This window comes from Carcharhinus amblyrhynchos, chromosome 14 (genome assembly GCF_965287045.1).
Source record: "Carcharhinus amblyrhynchos chromosome 14, sCarAmb.v2.hapA, whole genome shotgun sequence".
NCBI classification, from domain to species: Eukaryota; Metazoa; Chordata; class Chondrichthyes; order Carcharhiniformes; family Carcharhinidae; genus Carcharhinus; species Carcharhinus amblyrhynchos.
In genome coordinates, this window is record NC_137337.1 from 10976222 (window position 1) to 11004102 (window position 27881).

General features: G+C 45.9%; 1 protein-coding gene across 1 annotated transcript in view; it reads left to right on the top strand.

Annotated features, from left to right (window-relative positions):
- The window catches only part of LOC145352434 (acetyl-coenzyme A synthetase 2-like, mitochondrial), a 59794-nt gene extending 32251 nt beyond the window's left edge, over positions 1 to 27543 (top strand). The window contains exons 7-14 of the mRNA XM_080202293.1: positions 3828 to 3965; positions 6079 to 6171; positions 11404 to 11516; positions 13627 to 13753; positions 17971 to 18098; positions 19417 to 19480; positions 20420 to 20541; positions 26385 to 27543. Of these exons, the coding sequence (XP_080058419.1) occupies positions 3828 to 3965; positions 6079 to 6171; positions 11404 to 11516; positions 13627 to 13753; positions 17971 to 18098; positions 19417 to 19480; positions 20420 to 20541; positions 26385 to 26561 (962 nt within the window). The 3' untranslated portion in view covers positions 26562 to 27543. The remainder of the gene's footprint in view (positions 1 to 3827; positions 3966 to 6078; positions 6172 to 11403; positions 11517 to 13626; positions 13754 to 17970; positions 18099 to 19416; positions 19481 to 20419; positions 20542 to 26384) is intronic.
- The last annotated feature ends 338 nt before the right edge of the window (positions 27544 to 27881 follow it).

Genomic DNA, 27881 nt, shown 5'->3' on the forward strand with positions numbered 1-27881 from the left:
ATAATATGCCAAGCGAGGAAATAGAGGCTACAAGGGGGGAACTTTAGAGCACTAGAGCAATGAGGTTCGATGGGCCAAATGGCCTTTCTCATCCCTATCTCTTCTCACCTTCTCAGCCCATGTTAGAAGGCCCTGTCCAGGCCTCAGGATATAGTCTTTGGATCTTGAGTCATTGCTCAAAATTGGAGCTTCAGATAACTGACCACAGATGTAGAAATGGTACATGACTGTTTTTTAACCCGTTGTGTGAGGTTCCCAATTAAAATATTTCCAATAGCAAAAGATCCAAAGGGTTTGTTTTTCCCTTAGAACAAGCTGCCAAAGTCTTTCAGGGCAGTGCCATAGGTGTGTGACCCAGCCAGATCCAACCCCAGACACTTGGAAAATCCAGGACTTGGGAAGTCTCCAGACTTTTTTATTAGTGTCACAAGTAGGCTTACATTAACACCGCAATGAAGTTACCGCGAAAATCCCTTAGTCGCCACACTCCAACACCTGTTTGGATACACAGAGTGAGAATTTAGCATGGCCAATACGTTTAACCAGCATGTCTTTCAGACTGTGGGAGGAAACTGGAGCACCCAGAGGAAACCCAGACAGACACAGGGAGAATGTGCAGACTTCACACAGATAGTGACTTATGCTAGGAATCAAACGCAGGTCCCTGGGGCGGTGAGGCAGCAGTGCTAACCACTGTGCCACAGTGCTACCTGAGGATTATCTTTGTACCTCAGGATGATTCTGGATTAGTGATCTATTTTAGCAGACAAGAGCTGGATTTCTATACTGCTTTGTGATCCAGCCACATCTGGCCATGAATGTCTAAGCCAGTTGCCCCAACATTTCCAAGCCTGCGTCCCTTGGACTTACGGGAGTGGAGGTGGAGATGAGGGACAGTCCGAGGGTAGAGGTTTGAGGTGAGGAAGGCAGGGGTTGGATTGGTGAGAGAGAGCAATGCATTGGTGGGTCTAAGTGGTTGAGGGTAAGGATGAATTTAACAAATCAGTGGTTGCAGAATTATTGTGGATTGGAGAACCAAAGGCAATATAATTCCCTACGGGTCACAAAGAAACTAATTCTGTTCCATTCAAAGACTGGGATTTTCCAGCCCCGTTGTGGCAGGACCTGTCATGTGATGGACTTTTGGTGGCACTGGATGATCTCGGTGATCATCCGGGACTGGAAAACAAGACCATAACATATAGAAACAGAATTAGGCCATTCGGGCTATCGAGTCTGCTCTGCCATTCAGTCATGGCTCATATGATTCTTAACCCCATTCTCCCTCCTTCTTCCCTTACTAATCAAGAACCTATCTCTGTCTTAAAGACACTCAATGACCTGGCCTCCACAGCCTTCTGTAGCAATGAGTTCCACAGATTCACCACTCTCTGGTTGAAGAAATTCCTCCTCATCTTGGTTCTAAAGGGTTGACCCTTTATTCTGAGACTGTGCCCTCGGATCCCAGTCTATGCCACTAATGGAAACATTCTTCCCCACGTTCACCCTATGAAGGCCTTTCAGTATTCCTGTCCAAAGACTCAGATAGATTTCAACTGGACCCCGTAAGCATTAATCATAGAAATCATTGAATCCCTACAGTGCAGAAGGAGGCCATTCGGCCCATCGAGTCTGCACCGGCAACAATCCCACCTGGGCCTGATTCCTGTAACCGCCACATATTTGCCCTATTAATCCCCCTGACACTAAGGGGCAATTTAGCACGGCCGATCCACCTAACCCACACATTTTGGACTGTGGGAGGAAACCAGAACACCTGGAGGAAACCCATGCAGACACGGGGAGAATGTGCAGACCCCAAACGGACAGTGCCCCGAACTGAACCCGGGTCCCTGATGCTGTGAGGCAGCAGTGCCAACCACTGTGCCTATAAGAGGGAGGTCTGTCAATTTACCTCATCACAAAGCAATTGGAATGGTCAAGAAACCGAACTGATTTCAGGTACACAAGAGTTGTGACCCAACATTCATTATCAATGGTGAGGCTTTACACAGCAGGCACACTGCCTCAGACAGTGGGCACACAGTATACCACCCATTGGGGGCTGATTTGTTTTACATGGACTTTAATCCCCGGAAAATAGGGACAGTTTGTGCAGCTCCCTTTCTGTGCTGTGGGAGCAGATGTTTTCTGTTCAGGTAAATGTTTCCCGCCGTAGCTTCTACTCTGAATGAAGGAACACCCCAGTTTCACCTGAAAAGTTTCAGGAAGTTAAATCCATGTTTATTGAGTGTGGGGGTTTGTGGAGGGACATCATCCAACCTGAGGAGGCGAAATGAACTTGGAGAGCGTTTCTGAAATTCCTGCGCGTTACCGTAAAGTCATTCCTTAATCGGGGAAAGAACTTGAGGCAGAACAGTTTGTGGTTCAATCAATATCTACCTTCAAGGGCAACAAGTACAGCCTCTCTGAGCTGAGTCAAGAACTGCAAGGTCATGTACGTTGTGGCAATCGATTAACAAAATAGTAAGCTTGTTTATTGACTTTTACACCCGTACCTTTCTTGTGTCTAGGAGTGACCCCCCAGTGATATTAGTCTGATGTCATTCTGTCCACTGGTTTTAACACCAGTTAATATCTCAGTTAACATTGAGGAACGTCAGGCGAATGTTCTTGGGGAAGGGGGTTGAGTGTTTTGACAGCTGCCAGCTAGGCACTGGCCTCAAGATTGGTAACATAATCATACAGTCCCAACAGTGCAGAAGGAGGCCATTTGGCCCATCAAGTCTGTACTAACTCTTACCCAGGTTTATCTCACGGGGAGAACGTGCAGTCACGGGCATTCAGCCTCTGATCTTTGGGTAAGTGTTCTCCAAGGCGGCCTTCACGACAGTGCAGAGTCGCTGAGCAGAGACTGGTAGCCAAGTTCCGCACACATGAGGATGGCCTCAACCGGGATCCTGGGTTCATGTCACACTATCTGTAACCCCCATAACTTGCCTGGACTTGCAAAATCTCACTAACTGTCCTGTCTGGAGACAATACACATCTCTTTAACCTGTGCTTAATGCTCTCCCCACTCACATTGTCTGTATCTTCAAGACTTGATTAGCTGTAAAGAATCGCATTCCAATCATTATTCTGTAAATTGAGTTTGTGTCTTTATATGCCCTGTTTGTGATTAGAACTCCCACTCACCTGCCGAAGGGACAGCCAGTGCTCTGAAAGCTAGTGGCTTTTGCTACCAAGTAAACCTGTTGGACTTTAACCAGGTGTTGTGAGACTTCTTACTCTGTTTATCTCACAAGCCCTAGGTATTTACCCCACTAATCCCCCAAACCTCTTCAAAAAATAGTCCCATAGAACAACTTACATAGAATCCCTACAGTGCAGAATGAGGCCATCCAGCCCATCACTGACTCTCCAAAAGAGCATCCCATCCAGGCCCTCTGCTTGTAATCCCACGCATTTTAGCATGGCTAATCCCTCTAACCTATACATCGTGGGATACTAAGGGGCAATTTTTAGCATGGCCAATTTACCTAACCTGCACATGTTTCACTCAATGGGAGGAGACTGGAGCACTTGGAGGAAACCAGCGCAGACATGGGGAGAATGTGCAAACTCCACACAGACGGGGACCTGAGACCGGAATTGAACCCAGGTCCCCTGTCATTCATTACGATCATGACTGATCTGCAAATTCAATATCCTGATCCTCCCCCCTCCATCATCCCCCATATCCCTCAATCCCATTAGCTGGGAGGCCATGTGACAAGGCTGGAACTGGATTTGGCTGTGATCCTCCAGTGGTTGAATACCTGAATGCACTCATTATTTAATGGACGGTTCTGCCCTGTGTTTAGGCCGTTACTGGGAGACAGTTGAAAGGTTAAAGATCAACCAGTTCTACGGGGCCCCCACAGCGATCCGACTCTTGCTGAAGTATGGAGATACATGGGTGAAGTCCCACGACCGGTCCTCACTGAAGATGCTGGGGACAGGTGAGTACGTCAGAACCGTGTGCGTCCTGGGCCATTGAAGGCTGTGCTGAGAAATGTTAACCTGTTCTGGGAAGGTGCTGAAGGTGGGGAAGGCACTAACACATGCTTCTCCCCATTACACTGATCTCACATTGATCATAAAGGATATCATTAAACTAGAAAGAGTTCAGAAAAGATTTACCAGGATGCTGCTGGAACTTGACGGAGTTATAAGGAGGGGCTGGATAGACTGGGACTTTTTTCTCTGGAGTGTAGGAGGCTGAGGGGTGATATTATAGAGGTCTATAAAATAATGAGGGGCACAGATCAGCTAGATAGTCAATTTCTTTTTCCAGAGGGCATACGTTTAAGGTGAGAGGGGAGAGATACAAAAGGGTCCAGAGGGACAATTTTTTCACACAGAGGGTGGTGAGTGTCTGGAACGAGCTGCCAGAGGTAGTGGTAGAGGCGGGTACAATTTTGTCTTTTGAAAAGCATTTGAACAGTTAGATGGGTAAGATGGGTATAGAGGGATACGGGCTAAACGCAGGCAATTGGGACTAGCTTCAGGGTTAAAAAACTGGGCAGCATGGACAAGTTGGGCCAAAGGGCTGGTTTCCATGCTGTAAACCTCTATGATTCTATCTCCCAGATAAGGTGTCTGGTAGTGGATTGTTTGCCAACACTTGTGACTCTGAATGTGGACAGAGGGACAGAAGTAGGCCAAAGGGGGAAGAGATAGCTGATATCTCCTTTCCTCTAACTGGAATTACTGGCAGCTCGCCAGTTGCTCCCTGACCCAGTGTTCCGGAACTGGGACATCATGACCGATATAATCCTTGTCTTCCTGTTACCCAGCTTCTAGAAAGCTCATCCCCAATCGGTCAATGAGCCTGAGAACCATACAGCACAGAAGGAGGCTATTTAATCCATCTAACCTGTGCCAGCTCTTTGAAAAAGATATCCAATTAGTTCCATGCTTTTTTTTTCCTCTTATTGCTACTGATTGCTTCTCCATTTCAAGGAGACGGCACGGTGGCACTGCTGCCTCACAGTGCCAGGGACCCAGGTTCAATTCCCAGCTTGGGTCACTGTCTGTGTGAAGTTTGCATGTTCTCCCCATGTCTGTGTGGGTTTGCCCTGGTTTCCTCCCACTGTCCAAAGGTGTGCAGGTTAGGCGCATTGGCCATGCTAAATTGCCCCTTAGTGTCCCAGGATGCGTAGTTTAGAGGGAATAGCAGGGTAAATATGTGGGGTTAGGGGGATAGGGCCTAGGTGGGATTGTTATCGGCGCAGACTTAATGGGCCAAATGGCCTCCTTCTGCAGTGTAAGGTTTTTCTATTTCTATGTAAGTGTTATCCAACTCTCTTTGGAAAGATGTCGTTGAATCCATCACCCATTCAAGCAGTGCATTCCACATTGTAACAGTTAACAATAAAACTCATCAGGAACTCACCAAGACTCCTTAGGCAGCACCTTCCAAACCCGCGACCACCACCATCTAAAAAGGCAAGAGCAGCAGATACCTGGGAACACCACCACCTGATGGTTCCCCTCCAAGCCACTCGCCATCCTGACTTGGAAATATATCCCCATTCCTTCACTGTTATTGGGTCAAAATCCTGGCACTCCCTTCCTAACAGCACTTTGGTGTACCCTAGTACCTCGGGCAACTAGGGATGGGTAATAAGTGCTGGCCTAGCCAGTGATGCTCATATCCCATAAAATGTATTTGAAAAAAGATTCTCATCACAACACTTGCTGTTTTGACAATTACGTTAAGTGTTTGTTACAAATAATAAAAACAGTTATTCCTTATTTATCCAATTAAAACCCGCTAAAACATTTGTTCCATCTCCCCTTAACCGTCACTACTTTAATAACAACAATCCCAGTTTCACCAGTCTTTCTGCATCATCGAGGTTCCTTATCTCTGGAACGCTCGGGTAAATCTCTGCAGCCAGTCCTTGACATTCCTTCTGAATTCCATCACTGGGCACAATATTCCAGCTCCTAACCAGTATTTTTGAAAGATTTAGTACATTTCCTGTTCCAGAATTCAGTGACTAGGGTCTCGTTTCATGCATTCATTTGGCAAAGAATGGAAATGAGCTTCCTTGCTCTGTTTGACAGTTGGAGAGCCCATCAACTCGGAGGCATGGCACTGGTATTACAACGTTGTTGGAGATGGTAGATGTCCAGTGGTGGATACTTGGTGGCAGACAGGTAAGAGGGTAAAGCCAATGTGGGCACATTATTGTAGATACCATGTAATTAACACCATGACCTAGTGAGCATGGTGTTTAACACTGGGGCGGGTCTGTTCAAATATTAAATTGTTCTGCATTTTAAGTTTAAGCTTTTTTTCAGGGTCACAGGTAGTCTTAAATTAACACTGCAATGAAGTTACTGTGAAAATCCCCTAGTCACCACAGTTGGGCCCCTGTTTGGGTACAGTGAGGGGGAATTTAGCATGGGTCAATGTGCCTAACCAGCATGTCTTTCAGACTGTGGGAGGAAACCAGAGCACCCGGGGGAAACCCACGCAGACATGGGGAGAGCGTGCAGACTCCACACAGACAGTAACCATGCTGGGAATCAAACCTGGACCCCCAACGCTGTGAGACATCAGTGCCAACCACTGTGTTACCTTGTATTTGATCATATGAGTCTGTTTACTATTGACGTTCACTGTGCTTGATTAATTAAACCTGGGTGTGGACTCAGAGAAAAGTAAGCAAAGCTGCCGGAAGAACTGGAAGCCACAGTTGTAAGCGCGGAGGAGACATTTTAAAGTTTTGGACAAAGCATTGTGAATAAAACTTGTCCCACACACAGAAATCTCTGAATAGGTCCAAGATATAAACTGTCCGACAAAATAACAAGGATGCTGGAGAGATGTTTCAGTGTATCCTGTACCTTTCTGGACCGCTGGAGGCAGGGAGGATTGGAATGTATGTTCACATGCACCAATCCAACCATCCTCGATCTGGGATCTCAGCCGTGTTGCTGATGAAAGAATTGAATGAAGAGCGAACACATCATTATAAGGCAGGAGCACCGATCAGAGGCAGATTCTCCCTGGTGCTACATCTTAGGCTGTGACCAGCACTGCCGCAAGCTACATTCTTAATGAAAGAAAAACCTGCATTGTTAGAACACCATGTAAAGACCTCAGGATGCCCCCAAGTCTTTACAGCCACTTTTCACTGTGATAGTAGCCATTTTCATCTGGCAGCCAATTTGTGCACAGCAAGCTCCCACAAGGCACAGTGTTAGAATGGCCAGAAAATTTGTTTTTGTCTTGTCGATGGAGTGGATAAATATTGAGGATGAACTTACCAGCTCGTTGTATAGATCATTGTTGCTACAGTTCTAAGTAGTGAGGTGTGGGCGGCACGGTGGCACAGTGGTTAGCACTGCTGCCTCACAGCCTCAAGGATCCGGGTTCGATTCCTAGCTTGGGTCACAGTCTGTGCAGAGTCAGCATGTTCGCCCCGTGCCTGCATGGATTTCCTCTGGGCGCTCTGATTTCCTGAGTCCAAAAGACATGCTGGTTAGGTGCATGGGCCATACTAAATTCTCCCTCAGTGTACCTGAACAGGCGCTGGTGACTGGGGATTTTCCCAGTAACTTCATTGCAGTGTTAAAGTAAGCCTACTTGTGACTAATAATTAAACTTTAAAACTGATTCACACATCTGAAGAGTGGTCAGTGTAAGGGTGAATAAAGAGAGAGAGAAACGTGATACTGCTCAAAAAAAGAGATATACTGTTGAAGTTTTTGAACTTGTATTCATCAGGTATTGCACTTTTTTTGAATTAAACAGAAGTATGGGGGCAGTAGTTCCCTGGTGAATTCCCAAACAACAACGCAACTGATCAAAGTTCACTTGCCAACCAATCAGCACCCTCTTTTCATGCAACATAAATTGTTTACCTTTTGAAATTTGACATTCTTGCGTCTATCCTGGTAAGCGCAAGATCTTTGACATCAGAACCATTTTTTTTCAATATTCATGTTCTTCACTACCAAGAGAGAGACTGTTCAATTATGTGTGACTGTTGGTCTTGTGATCTCCATATCGTGCGCTATTAATGATGTAACGGAAACTTCCTGAGCTTCCCAGACTGATCAGTAACCACGTGGAGCTATTGGTTTGGCATGGCGTCTGGGAAAGTCGAATGCAAAGCCTGACTGAGTTGAGATACACAACCCAGCTATAAAACGCTGCAGTCTGGGCCATCTGTGTACTGCGATCGAAAACCACTTCCGCAGCTGTGGGTGCAGCTGTTGCTGCCACTGAGGTTATTGACTTTAAAGAGAACATAAGAACATAAGAAATAGGAGCAGGAGTAGGCCATCTAGCCCTTTGAGCCTGCCCCGCCACTCAGTAAGATCATGGCTGATCTGTCGTGTCTCAGTTCCACTTTCCTGCCTTCTCTCCATAACCCTTAATCCCCTCGCTTATCAAAAACCATTCAACCCGTGTCTTAAAAATATTTAGTGAGGCAGCCTCCACCACTTCAACGGGCAGAGAATTCCAGAGATTCACCACCCTTTGAGTGAAGAAGTTCCTCCTCAACTCCGTTCTAAACTGCACCCCCCCCTTTATCTTGAGGCTGTGCCCCCTAGTCCTACTATCCTTTCTGAGCAGGAAGAGTCTCTCCACCTCTATCCTATCCATCCCATTCATCATCTTATACGTCTCAATGAGATCTCCCCTCATTCTTCTAAACTCTAACGAGTACAAGCCTAGTTTATTCAGCCTCTCCTCATAGCTCAACCCCCTCAACTCCGGTATCAGCCTAGTAAACCTCCTCCGCACTCCCTCCAAGGCCAAAATATCCTTGCGTAAGTGCGGCGACCAAAACTGTAAACAGTACTCCAGCTGCGGCCTCACCAGTGCCCTGTACAGTTGCAGCAAGACCTCCCTACTTTTATATTCAGTCCCCCTCGCTATGAAGGCCAGCATCCCATTCGCCATCATCCACACAGAAAAAAGGTGCCTGGCAAGTTCCTTGGAAAAAGAAGAGCCTGAAGATCTTGTCGTATGATATTCTTGCATCTGGTTTGTTGGTTGGTGTCATAGAATCCTATAGGGCAGAAGGAGGCCATTTGGCCCATTAAGTCTGCACTGACCACAATCCCACGCAGGCCTTATCTCCACTAGTCCTTCTGACACTAAGGAGCAATTTAGCATGGCCAATCCACCTAACCCACACATCTTTGGACTGTGGGAGGAAAATGGAGCACCCGGAGGAAACCCATGCCGACATGGGGAGAACGTGCAAATTCCACACAGACAGTAACCCAAGCTGGAAATTGAACTCGGGTCCCTGGCGCTGTGAGGCAGCAGTGCTAACCACTGTATTACCATGTGTTGTACACGGACTGCTACATGTGGAGTCAAACCTTATGGCTGTCTGTGCCAGCAGCAGCAATGAGGAAAAGAGTCAGTGAATCTGTTGTGTGAGGGAGGTGGTTGTTGTTTTGAGAGAGGAACGTTCACCAGGATTCCAGATATATCTCCTGTTCTCCAAAAGGAATAGTAAGATCACGGAGGATTACAGGTTTAAAAAAAAAGTGCAGTTTAAGCTTAAGTATAAAAGTAAAATGATGATGTGAGAGACTAAGAGTAAGGCAATGGAAGTGACTGTTTGAAAAGTTGCAATTGTTACAAAAACACCTCACTCCTTTCCTTTGGTGTCTTGTTGGGATGTGGCTCCAAGAATCCTGGCTGCCCTTTGGCTGCAGTCATATGTGGGAACTGTGTGTGGAGTTGCTTATGCTTCCGGTGTTGTGTTGGGGGGGGAAGGGATGAAGTGGAGGGGTTACCCGTTCAAAGGCACTCAGTGCCTGATTGAAGGACCCAGAATCAAGAGAGGAGAGAGGCCCACTGAGAACCACTACCCATCCAGGTCTTTCTGCCAATCCCTTTCTCCCTCTGTGACCCCTGGGTCTCTCACTGATCCAGGGGTGGGTGCATTGTCACCCCCCATTGATGCTGACAGTAGTGAGGAGCGGTTGGCCTCTGATTGGCTGGAAGCCCTTGGGGTGTGGGGATGAAGGCGGGACCTCCACCTCCAGGGTCCCTGATTCCAGGGAAGCCCCTTTGCTTATTGCTTAAGTGCCTGAACACTGGCATGACATCCTCAAAGGGGAGGATGTCTCAACCAAAACGCTGGCACCTCTGACGGCACAGTGCTCCCTCAGTACTGAACTAGGAATATTCATCGGGGTCATGAACCTATTGGCTAAAGTCAAGGAGACTCCTCCATCACTGAATCCGCATATCTACCTGACTCGTAGCCATACCCTCATGGCTACTCAGCCTGAGGGGTGCCACTGCACTTGGGAAGAAAGTTTCTTGGTAACTCTCCCTTGCCCTGGCAGTAACTGCAACTATCAGCATTAATGAAATAAAGACTCACATTTCTATAGCACCTTTCACAAACATGGTACCCCAAAATGCTTCACTGCCAAATAGTGGAGTAGTTTTGAAGTAGTCACTTGGTAGTACAGGATTTGAGTATCGCTGAAAAAAGAGACATACTGTCAAAACTTTTCATCTTGTACTCATCAGAACAGCTACACATGGTAAAACAACACTAAAGGGAACGACAATTCATACTGCATGAGAAGAGAGTACTGATTGGTTGGCAATGGAATCTGGTGGAGAATATTGCTGTATTATCTATGCCAACACCTCTGCCAATCAGAGTTCAACCAATCAGCACTCTCTTCTCATGCAGTAAGAATTGTTGTTCCTTTTACTGTTGGCTTATCTTGCACTGATGAGTGCAAGATGAAAAGCTTCGATAGTATGTCTCCTTTATCAACAATACTTTTGATGTGTTCATTGAAGTGTATTGTAAGAAATACATCATTTGCACACAGCAGGATCCCACAAACAGCAACATGACAATGATTGGATAGCCTGTTTTCTGTTGATGTTGACTGAGGTTAAATATTGGCCAAGATATTGGGGAATGTCTCCATTGTTCTACTTCCAAATAGTGGAGGTTCTTTTATGTCTTCCTGAGCTAGTAGGCAAGACGTTGGTTTAATGTCTCATCTGTTGGCAGTGCCATCCATCAGATGAGCATTCTGCCAGTATGGCAGTGCAGTGTCAGCCTAGATATTCAAGTTTCTGGTGTAGGACTTGAAAGCACACTCAGAGGTGAGAGCGCAGAGGGTGCTGAGCGAAAGTGATCGGCCTCTCAGAGTGTGGAACTGCCAATAAAATCCACAAACCCTGGAACAAGATGGGGTTTGTCAATGACGTCTAGAAAACTGTCACTGCAAACAGAGCTACATCTGTCAGAACCATGTTCTGAGGTGATGATGTGAGTTGAAGGTTCTTCAGAATATTGCAGAGACCTTGGTGTCTCACACAGCTGCTTGGAATGATTCACCGCCTGTTTCCTGATGAGGAAGGTTTGTGATCTTTTTCAGAGACCGGTGGTATCTGTATAGCCCCTCGTCCTGCCAGCAGAGATGCAAAGATTGTCCCTACCATGGCGATGAGGCCTTTCTTTGGGATAGAACCCGTACTCATGGACGAGCAGGTAAGTAGAATATCTCCTTTCTCCTTTCGCCTCACCTCACCTCACCCACCTTCTTGTCTGAGGAGGTCAGATGGTCCGAACTGGAGAAGTCCCTTTACATTTGGAGTTGGGAATATAGTGTGTTTGGATCTGGTCAGGATTCTGTGGGAATATGCAGGATATTCAGTGTGGAATTACAATCCTGGTTTCTCTTCTAGTAAGGGGAGTGTGGGGTGTGGGAAAGGGCATCGGGAGTGAGTTTTTCCCTCAGAATTAAGCGATTTCCATTTGTCTACCAGCAATGGGTCATCCCCAGTCGTGGTCAAGTGGTTAAGAGCCTAGTGGAGCCTGATGGTTCCAGAGAATTACCTCAAATATACAGCATAGACACAGCCCAACCAGTTTGATTTGATTTGATTTATTATTGTCACATGTAATAACATCCAGTGAAAAGTATTGTTTCTTGCGCACTGTACAGGCAAAGCATACTGTTCATAGAGAAGGAAAGGAGAGAGTGCAGAATGTAGTGTTACAGTCATAGCTAGGGTGTAGAGAAAGATCAACTTAATGCAAGGTAAGTCCATTCAAAAGTCTGACAGCAACAGGGAAGAAGCTGTTCTTGAGTCAGTTGGTACGTACCTCAGATTTTTGTGTCTTTTTTCCAAAGGAAGAAGATGGAAGAGAGAATGTCTGGGGTGCGTGGGGTCCTTAATTATGCTGGCTGCTTTGCCAAGGCAGCAGGAAGTGTAGACAGAGTCAATGGATGGGAGGCTGGTTTGTGTGATGGATTGGGCTACATTCATGACATTTTGTAGTTCCTTACGGTCTTGGGCAGAGCAGGAGCCCATACCAAGCTGTGATACAACCAGAAAGAATGCTTTCAGTGGTGCATCTGTAAAAGTTGGTGAGAATCGTAGCTGACATGCCAAATTTCCTTAGTCTTCTGAGAAAGTAGAGGTGTTGGGCTTTTTTAACTATAGTGTCAGCATGGGAGGGGCCAGGACAGGTTGTTGGTGAACTGGACACCACTTTGTCCCCATTGATGTAGACAGGGGCATATTCTCCTTTACGCTTTCTGGAGTCAATGACACTCTCTATTGTTTGTGCTGGTCTTTAAACTTCATGAGTTCTCATTCCATCTGCCTCATCTCAGTAGATCTTTTTATTCCTGGTTCTCTCAGATACTCATCTGATTTCCTCTGTTCACCCATTTCTTGACAAGGAAGAATTTTGAGACCTGCTAACTCTGTCTCGTCTTCTGCAGCCACTTTCTGTAATTTTAATTTCCACTCCAATTCTCTTCCTGCCCCCAGTGGTGCACTAAGGCAGACTTTTGTCTGTTCCCATAGCTCGTAATTCCCCGAACAGGTCACAGGTCTGTCACCAGATGGGCGCGGTGGAATAGTGGTTCCACTATTCCGCCTCACAGTGCCAGGGACTCGGGTTCGATTCCTGGCTCGGGTCGCTGTCTGTGTGGAGTTTGCACATTCTCCCCATGTCTGCGTGGGCTTCCTCTGGGTGCTCCGGTTTCCTCCCACAGTCCAAAAATGTGTGGACGAGGTGGATTGGCCATGCTAAATTGCCCTTTAGTGTCAGAGAGACTAGCTAAGATAAACGCATGGGGTTGTGGGGATACGGCATGGGTGGGATTGTGGTTGGTGCATACGTGATGGGCTGAATGGCCTCCTTCTGCATTGTAGGATATTATGATCTATGATCAGGGGCTTATAGGTTGAGGGGCGCCACTGTGCATCAAGCGTGGCTGACCAGGAGTCTTTACCGATAGCTATTAGCGCTTTTGGAAGGATTTGCAAGTTGACAAAAATCAAAGGACGGAACTTTACCGGCACACATGCCCTCGGATCGGCTCGCAGAACAGCTTTCTCTGTTGGCCAAAGGCCTTGCGAGCCTTGAGTGGGCAAGATGGTAAAATTCTGGTCAACCTGTTTGCCCGTGTTATGTACCTTGGCCATCCTTGGCCATCAGGTCCTGATGTGGGACTCGAACCTGGAATATTTGCCTCACAGGTAGGGATGCTACACACTGAGTCACTAGAACTCCGTAAATTTAATTCAGGGGCCTTAGATTTGATTTCCGAATTGTATTGACTATTGTTCTGTCTGTGTTCCAGGGTAGAAGATTAGAAGGCAACGAAATCGCTGGGTCCCTCTGCATCGCACAACCTTGGCCTGGAATGGCTCGAACTATCTACAACGACCACGAGAGATTTGTGAACACGTATTTTAAAACTTACCCCAGTAAGTGGATGTGTTGTGTTGATACCAAGGCCGACTAGAAATGGGATTTTCACAGTAACTTCGTTGCGGTATTAATTAAGCCTACTTGTTACACTAATAAATAAACTTCAGAATTCATTCCAGGGATGTGGGACTTTAGTTATGCGATGAAATTGGAGAAAGTTGGGTTGTTCTGCTTAGTAAGAAGTCTCACAACACCAGGTTAAAGTCCAACCAGTTTATTTGATAGTAAACCCACTAGCTTTTGGGGTTTGCCCCTTCGTCAGGTGAGTGGAGAGCTCTGGTCTCAGACAGAGCATATAACAGCACAGACAGATGTCTGAGACCAGAGCTCTCCACTCACCTGACAAAGGGGAAAACCCCAATTGCTTGTGGGTTTACTATCTAATAAACTGGTTGGACTTTAACCTGGTGTTGTGAGACTTCTTACTGTGTTTACCCCAGTCCAACGCCGGCATCTCCACGTCATTGTTCTCCTTAGAACAGAGAAGGCTGAGGGGAGATTTAACAGAGGCCTTTAGAATTATGAAGGGTTTTGATAGAGTAAATGAAGAGGAATCTTGTTGTCAGAGAGAGGAGGTAGATGTAAGATAATTGACTAAAGAAACCTGGGGTTGGAGAGATGAGGAGGAATTTGTTAATTGTTGTTATGGCCTGGAATGTACTCGATGTAACAGTGTGGAGACAGATTCAATAGTAACTTTCAGAATGGAGTTGGATACATAACTGAAAAGGATCACTTACAGAGGAGTGTAGTCCTTGCACAGTCACTATGGGCCGAACGGCCACCTTCTGCTCTGTACAGTTCAGTGCTAAGCTCCAGTGTGAAGTTGGCTGCTCATGAACCATGCCTCATTTGCCTATCTTTAAATCAAAGAAGGAGAACATTGAAGGACTGAGGGCGGAGAACAAGGACCTGGTCGTATCTTCAAAATACAGAAAGGCGGCAGCAGTATATTTAACCGAGCACAGCATCTGTTAGCTCCTGGAGGTGGTTGCCGAGGGAAACACAGTTTAAAAAAAGCTAATTTATTAATGTCACAAGTCGGCTTATATTAACAGTGCAATGAAGTCATTGTGCAAATCCCCACGTCGCCACACTCCGGCGCCCGTTCAGGTACACAGAGGGAGAATTTAGCAAGGCCAATGCGCCTAACCAGCACATCTTTCAGACTGTGGGAGGAAACCGGAGCACCCGGAGGAAACCCCACACAGACACGGGGAGAATGTGCAAACTGCACACAGACAGTGACCCGAACCAGGAATCAAACCCAGATCCCTGGCATTGTGAGGCAGCTGTGCTAACCACTGTGCCACCAGAGGGGAGAGACAGAAGGAAGTAGCACAAGCTGTTCATCATCAATAAACACATGCGTCTCTCCTGCGGCAGTCAGGACTCCTGATATAGAAACTACTTTGATCCAGGATAATGAGTTCAGACCTGGTGACTCTGTTGACCTCTCTGTGTGTCAGCGAAGGGTCAGTTACAATTGGAGGTGAACTGAGCAGCATTGTAAGTGGGATTTGGACAGGGTACTTAGTCTCTGTAGAGGATGTTGGACGAGCTGAAAGGTGACAAGCCCACTCGACAAAGCAAAGCTGTCACTCGACGTTGTTAATATCTCCCTCTCAAGGCCAGCTGGCTGGCTCCGATCCTCCGGAGAATTGGCTTCAACCTGATTTATTGGAAAAGTAAAGGAATTGCATTCCGGTTGGAGCATTTATGATTGGGAGGATGCACGGAGCAGTTACTGGTGTGGGTTTCAAAAGTCCAGTCATTGAATAGGGCAGTGTAGATGGAGGTCAGTCAGCCCATCGAATTGGTGCTAGCTCTTTCAAAGAGCAATCCAGTTGGTACCACACCCTTGCAATTTTATTTTCCTTCAAGTCTTTATCTAAATGCCTTTTGAATGCTACTATTGAATCTGTTTCCAGCACGCTAACAGCCAGTGAATCCAAACCCCAAGCATTCATCAAAAGAATGTTGGAAATAGTTTTAAATCAGTTGTGCCTCTCCATATTTAGGAATCAAAGACCCTTTGAACAGGAGGCCATTCAGCCTATCGAGCCTGCATCGGCAACAATCCCAGCCAGGCTCTATCCCCATAACCTCATGTACTTACCCTGCTAATCCTCCTAAGAGACAATTTGGAATGGCCAATTGGCCTAAACCGCACATTTTTCAGCTGTGGGAGGAAACTGGAGCACCTGGAGAAAACCCATGCAGACACGGGGAGAATTTCACACAGTCACCCTAGGCTGGAATCGAACCCGAGTTCCTGGCGCTGTGAGGCAGCAATGCTAACCAAAGTGCATCATATGCATCAGTGCGCATGTGCAGCTACCATCTTTGTAAGAGGCAATGTGCAACAGTATGCAAGTGCGGATGCCATCTTTGTTGGGGGCAATGTGCAGCAGTGTGCATGCGTGGATGCCATCTTTGTAGGGGGCAATGTTTCGATGAGTAGGAGGAGCTTGTTTCCCATTGTTCAAAATAGAGGCAACTTGTCCATCGAAATGCATCAACCCACTGACCCTCAGTTACCCTGGTCTTATTGATGAGGCAGTGGCAGTGAGAAGAAAAAATTGGTTCTAATCTTAATCCTTCTGATGCAGGGGACAAAATGACTATCAGTGAGTGAAACCAGGTGGATCAGAACAGACTGTCCACCCTTCCTTCCGGATTACCTGAAGCATTGATTTGTGGGCATTGGGTTAATCTGTCCTGACATTGGAGTCATGACACACACTGCGCTAACTGGTTCCAACTGGGGTTACCAGTAAGGCCAGGAAATAGCTGTCAGCAGTGGGGGTGTGGCGGGGGGGAAGGAATCCAGCTTTTGGGCTCTCCACTCTGACCCCTGTCCATTGAATTCTGCTAGAAGGTACAGCCCTGAATCTCATGGATTCTCCCAGTCTCATGCTGTAAGGTCACTAGGAGGTCAGCAGGGTTCTCCCAATAAAGGAGAAGTCACTGGACTTTAACTAATCTTCTGCTGGACAGCCCTTGGCAGGAACTCCAGACACGGATCTGCAGATATCCGCATTAAGGGAATATACTCATCCATGGTATTCTCTTCTACAACCTTGTGCCAACTTAATGTCTTATCCAGTTAAGGTTAAGAGAAATGGGTGATGGATATTAATCACCTGTTCCTATTTCTTTGGTCTTATGGTATAGGGGGTGGCTGGGACACTGGGATGTGCCCAAGGAGAGGTGTGAGAGTGAAGTCCTTCAACTCTCTCAGCAAAGAAAAGCTCTATCTTGGTTTCTGCTTCACCAATTGGATTGAGTCCAAAGTGTTTCACTGAGCCATATAAGGAGATATTATGGGACCGATACCTTTGCCAAAGAGGCAGATTTCAAGGAGCCTCTTAAGAAGCAGAGTAGTCTCAGTAAAGAATTTCAGAGTTCAGGGCTTGGGCAGCTTAAGGCATTACTATCAGTGGTGGAACAGTGAATGGAATAGTGCAGAATTTTGGCGACTTGCAGATTTGAATGTTGTTTCAGTGAAAGGGAGGGAGAGATTTGAGAAAAGGCATGAGAATTTTATAATTGAGGCATTTCCTGTCTTCCATCGAACATCTAAGCATTATCAACCCTTCTGGTCATGCGATTGGGTGAGGGATTCGGAGGCAACCATTAGATTGCATGGCACAGTGGTTAGCACTGCTGCCTCACAGCGCCAGGGACCCAGGTTCAAGTCAGGCCTCAGGTGACTGTATGGAGTTTACGCGTTCTCCCCGTGTCTGTGCGGGTTTCCTCTAAGTGATCTGGTTTCCCCCCACAATCCAAAAATGTGCTGATTAAGTGAAGTGGCTAATGCCTAATTGCCTCTTAATGTCCAAAGATGTGGAGGTTAAGGGGATTGGCCATGGTAAGTTGCCCTTTAATATCCAAAAATGTGTAGGTTGGGAGGATTGGCCAAGCTTAATTGCCCCTTAATGTCCAAAGATGTGTAGGTTAGGGGGAATGGCCATGGCAAATGTGTAGGAATAGGTTGAAGGGAGCACCTGGGAGGCGTGGCTTTTTCAGAGAGTCAAATGCAGACTCGGTGGACTGAATGGCCTCTTTCGGCACTGTAGGCATTCTACGGAATGTAAACCCTAAGCAGGAATCGGTGCCTCAGAGGACAAGAGAAGGAATAAGTTTTAAACTATTAATTAAAAGCGCAAAAAAGGATTTCTGAGGCATTTGTCCCCCCTGTTCTGTGCAGACTGTTTCTTCACGGGAGATGGAGCTTACAGATCTGAGGAGGGATATTATCAGATCACAGGCCGACTGGACGATGTCATCAACATCAGTGGTCACAGGCTGGGGACAGCAGAGATTGAAGGTGCTGTGGTAAGCAGAACAGGCTGACCTTTATTATGACTATGTTTTTTAATTCTTGGGATGTGGACAAAACGCCAGCATTCGAGTGGCCCTGAGGTGGTGGTGAACCTACCTGATAATTACTTCCTCCGCCACTTCAGAGGAAAGTTGCAAGTTGGCCAGATTGGTTTCGACTGTCACACCTCAACCAGGGTCAAGTCAGCTGTTTTCCTGAAGGACATGGACAAGTTTTTTTTCACTCTCTGACAGCACTGTGGGTGTACCTACATCCCATGGACTGCAGCAGTTCACGAAGACAGCTCACCACCACCTTCTCGAGGGCAAATAGGGACAGGCAATAAATACTGAACTGGCCAGCGACACCCTCAACCCCTGAATGTTTTAAAGAAACAATCCTTGGCCACTTCTTTTTAAATTTCTACTTTTGATTTAGTTTGAAAACTAAATTCAGACTGGGCCTGGTAGGATTTGAACTCATATACTTTGGTTTTCGGTGTGAGGCAATGGCACACTCTCACCATTGTTTTGGGGGAGGTGGGGGGGTCATTGTCAATCTCAAATTCTCCAAGATGACATTTGCACAGACCATATCCAGAGCAAATATCCCTTCTCTTTAGGGGGGCCTAAATTTAACATGAACGGGGCTATTTTTATGGGCCTGGATTGGACATTGTGGTCGGCAGTTTGGCAGACCAGAGGTCTGTGCCCAGTTGACTCTCTGGCCACTGTCATATTGGTTGGGGCCTTCTTATAGTGGTCTCTGCGGCAGCCTGACATGAACAAAGCTTTAATTTTAAGATTGATTGATTGGAGGCTCTTGTGCCTGTTTCATAGAAGTCATAGAAACCCTACAGTGCAGAAGGAGGCCATTTGGCCCATCAAGTTTGCACCAACCACAATCCCAACTAGGCCCTATCCCCACATATTTACCCACCAATCCCTCTAACCGACACATCCTGGGACACTAAGGGACAATTTATCATGGCCAGTTAACCTAACCCGCACATCTTTGGACTGTGGGAGAAAACCGGAGCACCCGGAGGAAACCCACGCAGACACAGGAAGAATGTGCAAACTCCACACAGACAGTGACCCAAGCTGGGAATCGAACCCAGGTCCCTGAAGCTGTGAAGCAGCAGTGCTAACCACTGTGCTACCGTGCCACCCGGGATTCAGATCAGGATTACTACTTTTATTCACCCTGGATGGTGCTTTGAGTTGCGCAGCCTTGGACTGATGTGTCCAGGCCTCGAGCTGCCTAAACCGAGAATGTTTAATCTGACAGCCAAATAAAACCACTGACTCCGGGATTTCTCTGAACTTTCAGAATCAACACCTAGCTGTAGCAGAATCTGCGGCAATCGGATGTGCCCATGAAGTCAAGGGTGAAGGTAAGGGCAACCATAAGAGTTAGGAGCAGAATTAGGCCACTCAGCCCATCAAGTCTGCTCCGCCTTTCAATCATGGCTGATATTTTTCTCACCCCAATTCTCCTATCTTTTCCCCATAACTCTTGATCCCCTTATTAATCAAAAACCTATCTATAACTGTCTGAAAGACACTCAGTGACCCGGCCTCCACAGCCTTCTGCGGCAAAGATTCCCACAGATTCACCACTCTCAGGCTGAAGAAGTTCCTCCTCATCTCTGTTTTAAAGGATCGTCCCTTTAGCCTGAGGTTGTGCCCTCTGGATCTAGTTTTTCCTGTAAGTTTCAATAAGATCCCCCCTCATCCTTCTAAACTCCAATAAGTCCAGACCCAGAGTCCTCAATTGTTCCTCACACGACAAGCTCTTCATTCCAAGGATCATTCTTGTGAATCTCCTCTGGACCCTTTCCAAGGCCAGCACATCCATCCTCAGTTACGGCGCCCAAAAATGCTCACAATATTCCAAATAGGGTCTGACCAAAGCTTTATACAGCTTCAGAAATACATCCCTGCTCTTGTATTCTAGTCCTCTTGATATGAATGCCTTCCTAACTGCCAACTGAACCTGCACATTAACCTTAAGAGCATTTTCAATAATGATTCCAAGTCCCTTTGTGCTTCTGATTTCCGAAGCATTTTCCCCATTTAGAAAAGCCTGCATTGTGGCCTGACTCAGCTCTGAAGCTCCTGTTCTCAGAAGCGGGGAAGAGAGTAGTGTCAGAATGAGAAAACCTCTGAGCAACTTACCCCAGCCATCTTTCCCTTCTCACAAACCAAGGTTTTGACACTCCTGTCACAATCAGGAGTGAATCCAGTTTAGTTTTTGAATGTTTCAGCCAATTCGGCAAGTCCATGTCTTGGAGCGTAAGAGAATAACCCAATATTCTTGCTTCTTTTCTCAGGGTCCTATGTCTTCATTGTTTTAAAGGATGGGATCGTCACTGCAGAGGACGTCATCAATAAGGAACTCAAGGATATTGTCTCTCAGAAGATTGCCAAATATGCAGCTCCTGATCATATCCAGGTAGTGAGCTGGTCTGGTGTGAATCCAAATGTGCTTGTGTGCACTGGAGGGAAGGGACAGGAAATGTCTCCAGAGAGATATCTGTCCCAAATAGGGTCTGACCAAAGCTTTATACAGCTTCAGAAATACATCCCTGCTCTTGTATTCTAGTCCTCTTGATATGAATGCTAACGCTGCATTTGCCTTCCTAACCTGCCAGCTGAACCTGCATGTTAACCACGCTCTCCTTGATAATAAGCCTGGGGACTGTCCATGAAGAATACCCATGGGATGTCAATGGAACCTGGACAGTGCAGTCTAGACAGGTTGTGCATTAGTCCTGCAGTGCTTTGTATCTATCACAGCATCATAGCCTAGTTCCTGTTTCTGTTCCCCTGTAGTTAGAACTTTTAATCCCAGCCACATCACAAAAATGGAAGAAATGCTTTGCAGAATAGTTTGCCAGGGTGGATGAAAAAGCAGATGACCAATTGCCTTTGGTCAGTCACATACACTCTGTAATACACACATTACGGAGCCCATTAGAAAGTCCTCCTGTATTTCAGTGAGTAAATAGATAGTGTAGCTGAAGTCTATGCTCCAGGACATCACTGCAGGAGTTCCACAAGGCAGTGTCCTAGGAGAGAGCTCTGATGATGAGTCAACTAGACTTGAAACGTTGGCTCTATTCTTTCTCCACAGATGCTGTCAGACCTGCTGAGACTTTCCAGCACTATTCTGTTTTTATAGAGGTATAGAGGTTTATAGCATAGAAACAGGCCCTTCAGCCCAACTTGTCCATGTCGCTCTTATTTATTTTTTAAAACCCCTAAGCTAATCCCAATTGCCCACTTTTTTTTGTTTCAGATTCCAGCATCTGAAGTTTTTTGCATTTATCTTAGTGTTCTGGGCCCAACCATCTTCAGCTGCTTCATCAGTGACCTTCCTTCCATCGTAAGGTCAGAAGTTGGGATGCTCAGGGATGCTTACACAATATTCAGTGCCATTTGTGAATCCTCATATACTGAAGCCTTTGTCCCGTAAGTTACAGGCAATGACCATCTAAAAAAGAATCAACTAATTCCCCTTGACATTAATTCATTGATAACCATTGTTGAATCCCCCACTATCGACATCCTCGAGGTTACTATTGACCAGAAACTGAACTGGTCCAGCTATTATAAATACGGTGGCTAGAAGAGCAGGTCAGAGCTGGAAATCTGGCCCAAGCAACTCACTTCCTGATTCCCTGAATTATGTCCACCATCTATAAGGCACAAGTCTGTAGTATCATGGAATATTCTCACTAGCACGAATGAGTGTGGCTCTAATAACACTCAAGGAACCTCTCAATATCCAGTCAAAATGTGGCCACTTGATTGGCATCCCACTTACCAGTTTAAACACTCATTCCCTCCAAGACTGATGCATAGTAGCAGCAGTGTGTACCGTCTACAAGATGCACTGCAGCAACTCACCAAGGTTCCTTTGAAAACACTTTCCAAGCCCACAACCTAGAAATACAAGGGCAGTCAGTGCATGCAAGCACTACTGTCTGCAAGTTCCTTTAAAGCCACACACTATCCTGACTTTTTTATTCATTCTTGGGACATGGACATCACTGGCGGGCCAGCATTTATTACCCATCTCTAGTTGCCCTTGAGAAGGTGGTGGTGAGTTGCCTTCTTGAAATGCTAATACAGCTGAGTGGCTTGTTAGACTATTTCAGAGGGTAGAACATTCCAGCGCACTACAGGTCCTTCGGCCCTCGATGTTGCACCGACCAGTGGAACCAATCTAATGACCCTCCAACCTAAACTATTCCAATGTTATCCATATGCCTATCCACTGACCATTTGAACGCCCTTAAAGTTGGCGAGTCCAGAACTGCTGCAGGCAGGGCATTCCACACCCTTACTACCCTCTCAGTAAAGAACCTACCTCTGACATTCGTCCTATAATTACCACCCCTTAATTTAAAGTTATGTCTCCTTGTGTTAGCCATCACCATCCGAGGTAAAAGGCTCTCACTGTCCACCCTATCCAATCCTTTGATCATCTTGTATGCCTCAGTCAGATCACCTTGTAACCTTCTTCTCTCCAATGAAAATAACCTCAAGTCCCTCAGTCTTTCCTCATAAGGCCTTCCCACCATACCAGGCAACATCCTGGTAAACCTCCTCTGCACCCTTTCCAATGCCTCCACATCTTTCTTATAATGCGGTGACCAGAACTGTACACAATACTCCAAGTGCGGCCGCACCAGAGTTTTGTACAGTTGTAACATGACCTCACGGCTCCGAAATTCAATCCCTCTACCAATAAAAGCTAACACACTGTACGCCTTCTTAACAACCTTATCAACCTGGGTAGTTGAGAGTCAACCACATTGCTGTAGCTCTAGAGTCACATGTAGGCCAGACCAGGTAAGGAAGACAGGTTTCCTTCCTGAATGGACATGAGTGAACTAGATAGGTTTTTTTGACAATTGACAGTGACTTCATGGTCATCAGTAGATTCTTAATTCCAGATATTTTTTATTGAATTCAAATTCTACCATCTGCCATGGCGGGATCTGAACCCATATTCCCTGAGTTTCTGGATTAATAGTCTAGCAATAATCCCAGTAGGCCATCACCACCCCTACTTTGACCTATTTAACTGTTCCTTCATGTCACTGGATCAAAGTCCTGGAACTCTTTCCCGAACAGTACTGTGAGTGTACCTACACCTCGTGGACTGCAGCGGTTCAAGAAAGTGGTCCACAAACAACAAGGAAGTAAATGACTAGGTTTTGGTTGGGGATAAATGTTGGCCAGGTCACCAGGAAAGATTCCCCAGCTCTTCTTTGAATTGTGTCATTGGATCTATATCTACCTGAGACTGAAAGCAGCATCTCAGTTTAATATCTCATCTGAAAACTGTGTATCTGACAGTTCAGCACCCCCACAGCAGTGTGTATGTCAGCCTTGACAATGTATTCAAATCTCCAACGTATGTGGCTTGAAGCTAAAAAACCTTCAGACTTTGAGGTTAGATTGCAACCACTTAGCCAAGGCTGAAACCTACACGGCTTCTATTCAGAGGAAGCAATTACAAGTGTTGTGCCATTAATGTTGCAATTGTTGAGATACACCCAGTGTAGTTCTTTCATTCATTCATGGAACTTGGGTATCCCTGGTAAGCCCAGCAATACTGTCTGCAATAAACCCTCTGATTCAATTAATAAAAGCAAATTACTGCGGATGCTGGAATCAGAAACTAAAAGAGAAAATGCTGGAAAACCTCAGCAGGTCTGGCAGCATCTGTAAGGAGAGAAAAGAGATGAAGTTTCGAGCCCAGATGATCCTTTGTCAAAGCTAAAAGGCACAGAAAGTGAGAGATATTTACACTGGAGGGCGAGGGAATGAAAGATGAGTCATAGCCACAGAAACCAGGGGAAAGGCTGCTAATGGCAGCCCATAGAGAGAATAGGAGGTGTGAATGGCCTTTTCTCAATTTTTTCTCAATCTTACCTGTCTCCCACCCATCCTGCCCTTCCCATATCTTCATCTGTCACAGTTTACCCTCTGAATTCAGCTTCTCAGCCGTTCAGCCATTCACATCCTTTACTTTTTCAACAGACAGATATTAAAAGCCTTTCCCCTTGTTTTTGTGGGCTATGACTCATCTTTCGTTCCCGCTGCAGTATAAATATCTCCCGCTTCCTAAGCCTTTTAGCTTTGACAAAGGATCACCTGGACTCAACGTCAGCTCTTTTCTCTCCTTACAGATGTGGCCAAACCTGCTGAGGTTTCCCAGCTTTTTGTTTGGCTCTCTGAGTCATTTAACTCCCTATTGCACGGTTCTACAAGTTGAGTGAACCTTTTCCTTTTAGTTCTATGCTAATCTTTAAAAAAAATGCCTCTTTGCTCTTTCCTGAATAGGAGAAGCAAAATCAGTGAGACATACAGTAGTTAGCAAATTCAGAAGTCTCATTTTTACCTTATTTTAACAAAATCGTGGGATGTGAACATCCATCCTGAATTGCCCATGGGAGACCTGAGCTTGTGAAAGGAAGAATATGATCATTTTGAAATTGTTGAGAGGATCTAGTTTGCTCTCCAGTGACGTAGGCTGGGGAGTAACTGGGTGTGTGAATGCCAGGGGAAGACAGATTGTCCCCAACAGTTGATTACCTCCCTGGTCCTCACCATTTAGGTTTCTGGGTGCAGAAAGGCTACTCGGAGAGGTTGATTGGGATGCTGCAGCTCCCCAATGAACAGTAGCTTTAATCCCTCGAGAAAGAGCAGGCATGGGTGAAAATCGAGGCATGAGGGTAAACACGACCCATACATGACATAAATCCAGGAATGGGCTGCTCACAAAGGCTCAGGAATGATGTAACTGTCAGGGCAAGTTGGATATTGTGTATGGGAAGTTGAATATTCTGAGGTTTCAACACAGATACCCACGCAATGAGATTAGCTTGTTATTTGAAAGTAACCAAATTACCATAACCACAAAAGTTCATTCTTCCATTGAGAACAGAAGCGTCCTAACTGAAATAAATGCTAAAAGTGTAAAGCAGGTAAGGCAGAGCCCACAGGAGACAAATGTTTCAAAGGGTCTCCAATAACCTGAACTTATTTAACATCTTTAACATTGTAAAGTGCCCCACAGGGGCATTGTCAGACTAAGTTTGAAACAAAAACGCAAGTGTTAACATTTCTGTTCTTGATTTTGGGTTTCCCCTCATGTGCACAGTTTCTGCACCGTGGTTAGCACTGCGGCCTGGCAGCACCAGGGACCTGGGATCAATTCCAGCCTCGTGTCTATCTCTCTGGTGTTGGCACCTTCTCCCCATTGTCTGCATGTGTTTCCTCTGAGAGTTCCAGTTTCCTCCCACAGCCTGAAATATGAGGTGGTTAGGTGCATTGGCCAGGCTAAATTGCCCCTTAATGTCAGCGGGATCGATTAGCAGAGTAAAGATATGGGTTTATGGGGATAGGGCCTGGTTGTTGGTGCAGACTCGATGGGCCAAATGGCCTCCTTCTGCACTGTAGGGATTCTATGATTCTATACCAATCTCACCCTGTCCTGTCTCCATCTCAAATTGTCCTCAAGAGGATGGTGGTGAATTCCACCCTTGGAGAGTCAGAGGTAGCTTGCTCAACCATTTTGGATGGAAGTTGAATCAACCACATTGCAACGTGTCTGAAGTCACAGACTGAGTAAGGATGGCAGACTTCCTATGAGATTAGCAACCATTTAACAACCCAGAAGTTTCATGATTACCAATTTCAATACTATTTTTATTATCCCAGATTTTTAAATTTAATTAATTGGAATTCTCCAACTCATTGAGGTTTAAATTAATTTTGATGAATAAGTAGCCTAGGCCTCAGGAGTACCCGTTCAGTGATGTAACCGTGATATTACACCTGTGTGGGGGTGGCACGGTGGTACAATGGTTAGCACTGTTGCCGCACAGCACCAGGGACGTGGGTTCGATTCCCGGCTCGGGTCACTGTCTGTGTGGAGTTTGCACGTTCTCCCCGTGTCTGCGTAAATTTCCTCTGGATGCTCCAGTTTCCTCCCACAGTCTAAAGATGTAGGTGTGTTGGCCTTGCTAAATTGCCCCTTAGTGTCAGGGGAGCTAGCTAGGGTAAATGCATGGGGTTATGGGGATGGGGCGTGGGTGGGATTCTGGTAGGTGATGACGTGATGGACCGAATGGCCACCTTTTGCACTGTAGGATTCTATGTTACTGCAGTTGTAGATCTCACATTTTTTTCAGTGGGGTCCACGCACGCGCACACACACACACACACAGACACACACACACACACACACGCTAAACCTGAATCCTTCTGGCGTTTCAGATTGTGAAGAGACTTCCCAAAACCCGCTCGGGAAAGATAATGCGTCGAGTGCTGAGGAAGATTGTGGAGAATAAAATCGGTGAACTTGGTGACCTTACCACCCTGGATGACCACACGGCTGTGGAGGAAATTGTCACTGGGCATAAGAGGATCCTGGAAAAGGAAGCTAAAGATTAGCTGGGAGACCTGGTGCGAGGTTTTTAAACAGAGACTGCTTTTATTTTTGTAAGATTAACTTCCAGTGCAACATGTTGTGATCAAAATGACTTCTTGCTCTTAACCACCGTCAGTGTTGGGAGTTATCATCCTGCGTGGTGCTGTATTTCTCTACACCTCTGCAGTTTAACAGTCTGCCTCGTGGTTTGCGGACGTAGAACGGCCACTTCTGAGGGGTAACTTCGGACGCCCAGGAACCAGAGGAGAGACAGTGGAACAAACTGGGGAAAGAGTGTGGTGGCTGAGGCTGTTCCAAGTGTTCATAACTGAGGTATAGCATTTCACACAGACAATACACTGTGTCCAACAAGGGACAATACCAGGATCCAGCCTATTCTTATACCAAAGTCCCTTATGTAATTGTGTACAAGTTGTCCAAATCTTTGAAGATATTGAGAGGACCATGGTCTACGCTGCAGAAATGGCTTCTCTGGCCAATTTGAGAGCAAGTAAGCAACTTGTTTAGCACTTTAGCGTTCCTCTAGCGTCTCAACATGACCCTCTGAGCTATATTTTTCTATTTGACTTTTTTTTAAAAAACATGTTTGCTTAAGTGTGTGCCGTGATTAAAAATCAAGAAAACTTCACTGACAGAAGGTAGAGAAATAGCTTCAACCTCAACAGTCTAGGTTGTCATAGGACAGGCCCAACCCTTCTCATCTCTCCCAGTGGTTTAGACTTTCCCTGGCAATTGCAACATTGCAGGAAACACTGATTGAAACAAAGATATTTTTAGCGAGTCTTATTGACACCAATGGGAATGTGAAGAGCAAGGCAATGACTACCGCAATGATCTTCAGTCTTATTTTTAGCATTTAGTGGCAAAATTATTAATCCACTTCAAAAGTTTCTACTAGATGCAAATTTCAAACCTCTCCTTGAGTATCTGTGAACTGAGAAGAATGGTTTTTTTTACTGTAAATAAAACCAAATTGCTGAAACAGACTTTTTTTGCACATTTATTTTCATTTTCAGCTTAGTTGGTGGAAAGTTTTAGCGATGGGGCGGGGGTCACTTCATCCCAGGAATACAAGTTTTTCTATGCTTTCCTGTTCCCATCACGACAGCAGAGCTGCGAGCAAGAGTGGGATACGTGGGATTTGGTGCCGGCACAGGCTCATAACAGATTTCCTTTCAAACCTGAATTTCACAGAATACTACAGTGCAAAAGAGGCCCTTCAGCCCATCAGCTCTGCACCAATGCTCTGACCTGCCCACCTAATCCCACTTGCCACGACTTGGCCTTGAATATTATGGCGCGTCACGTACTCATTTAGGTGT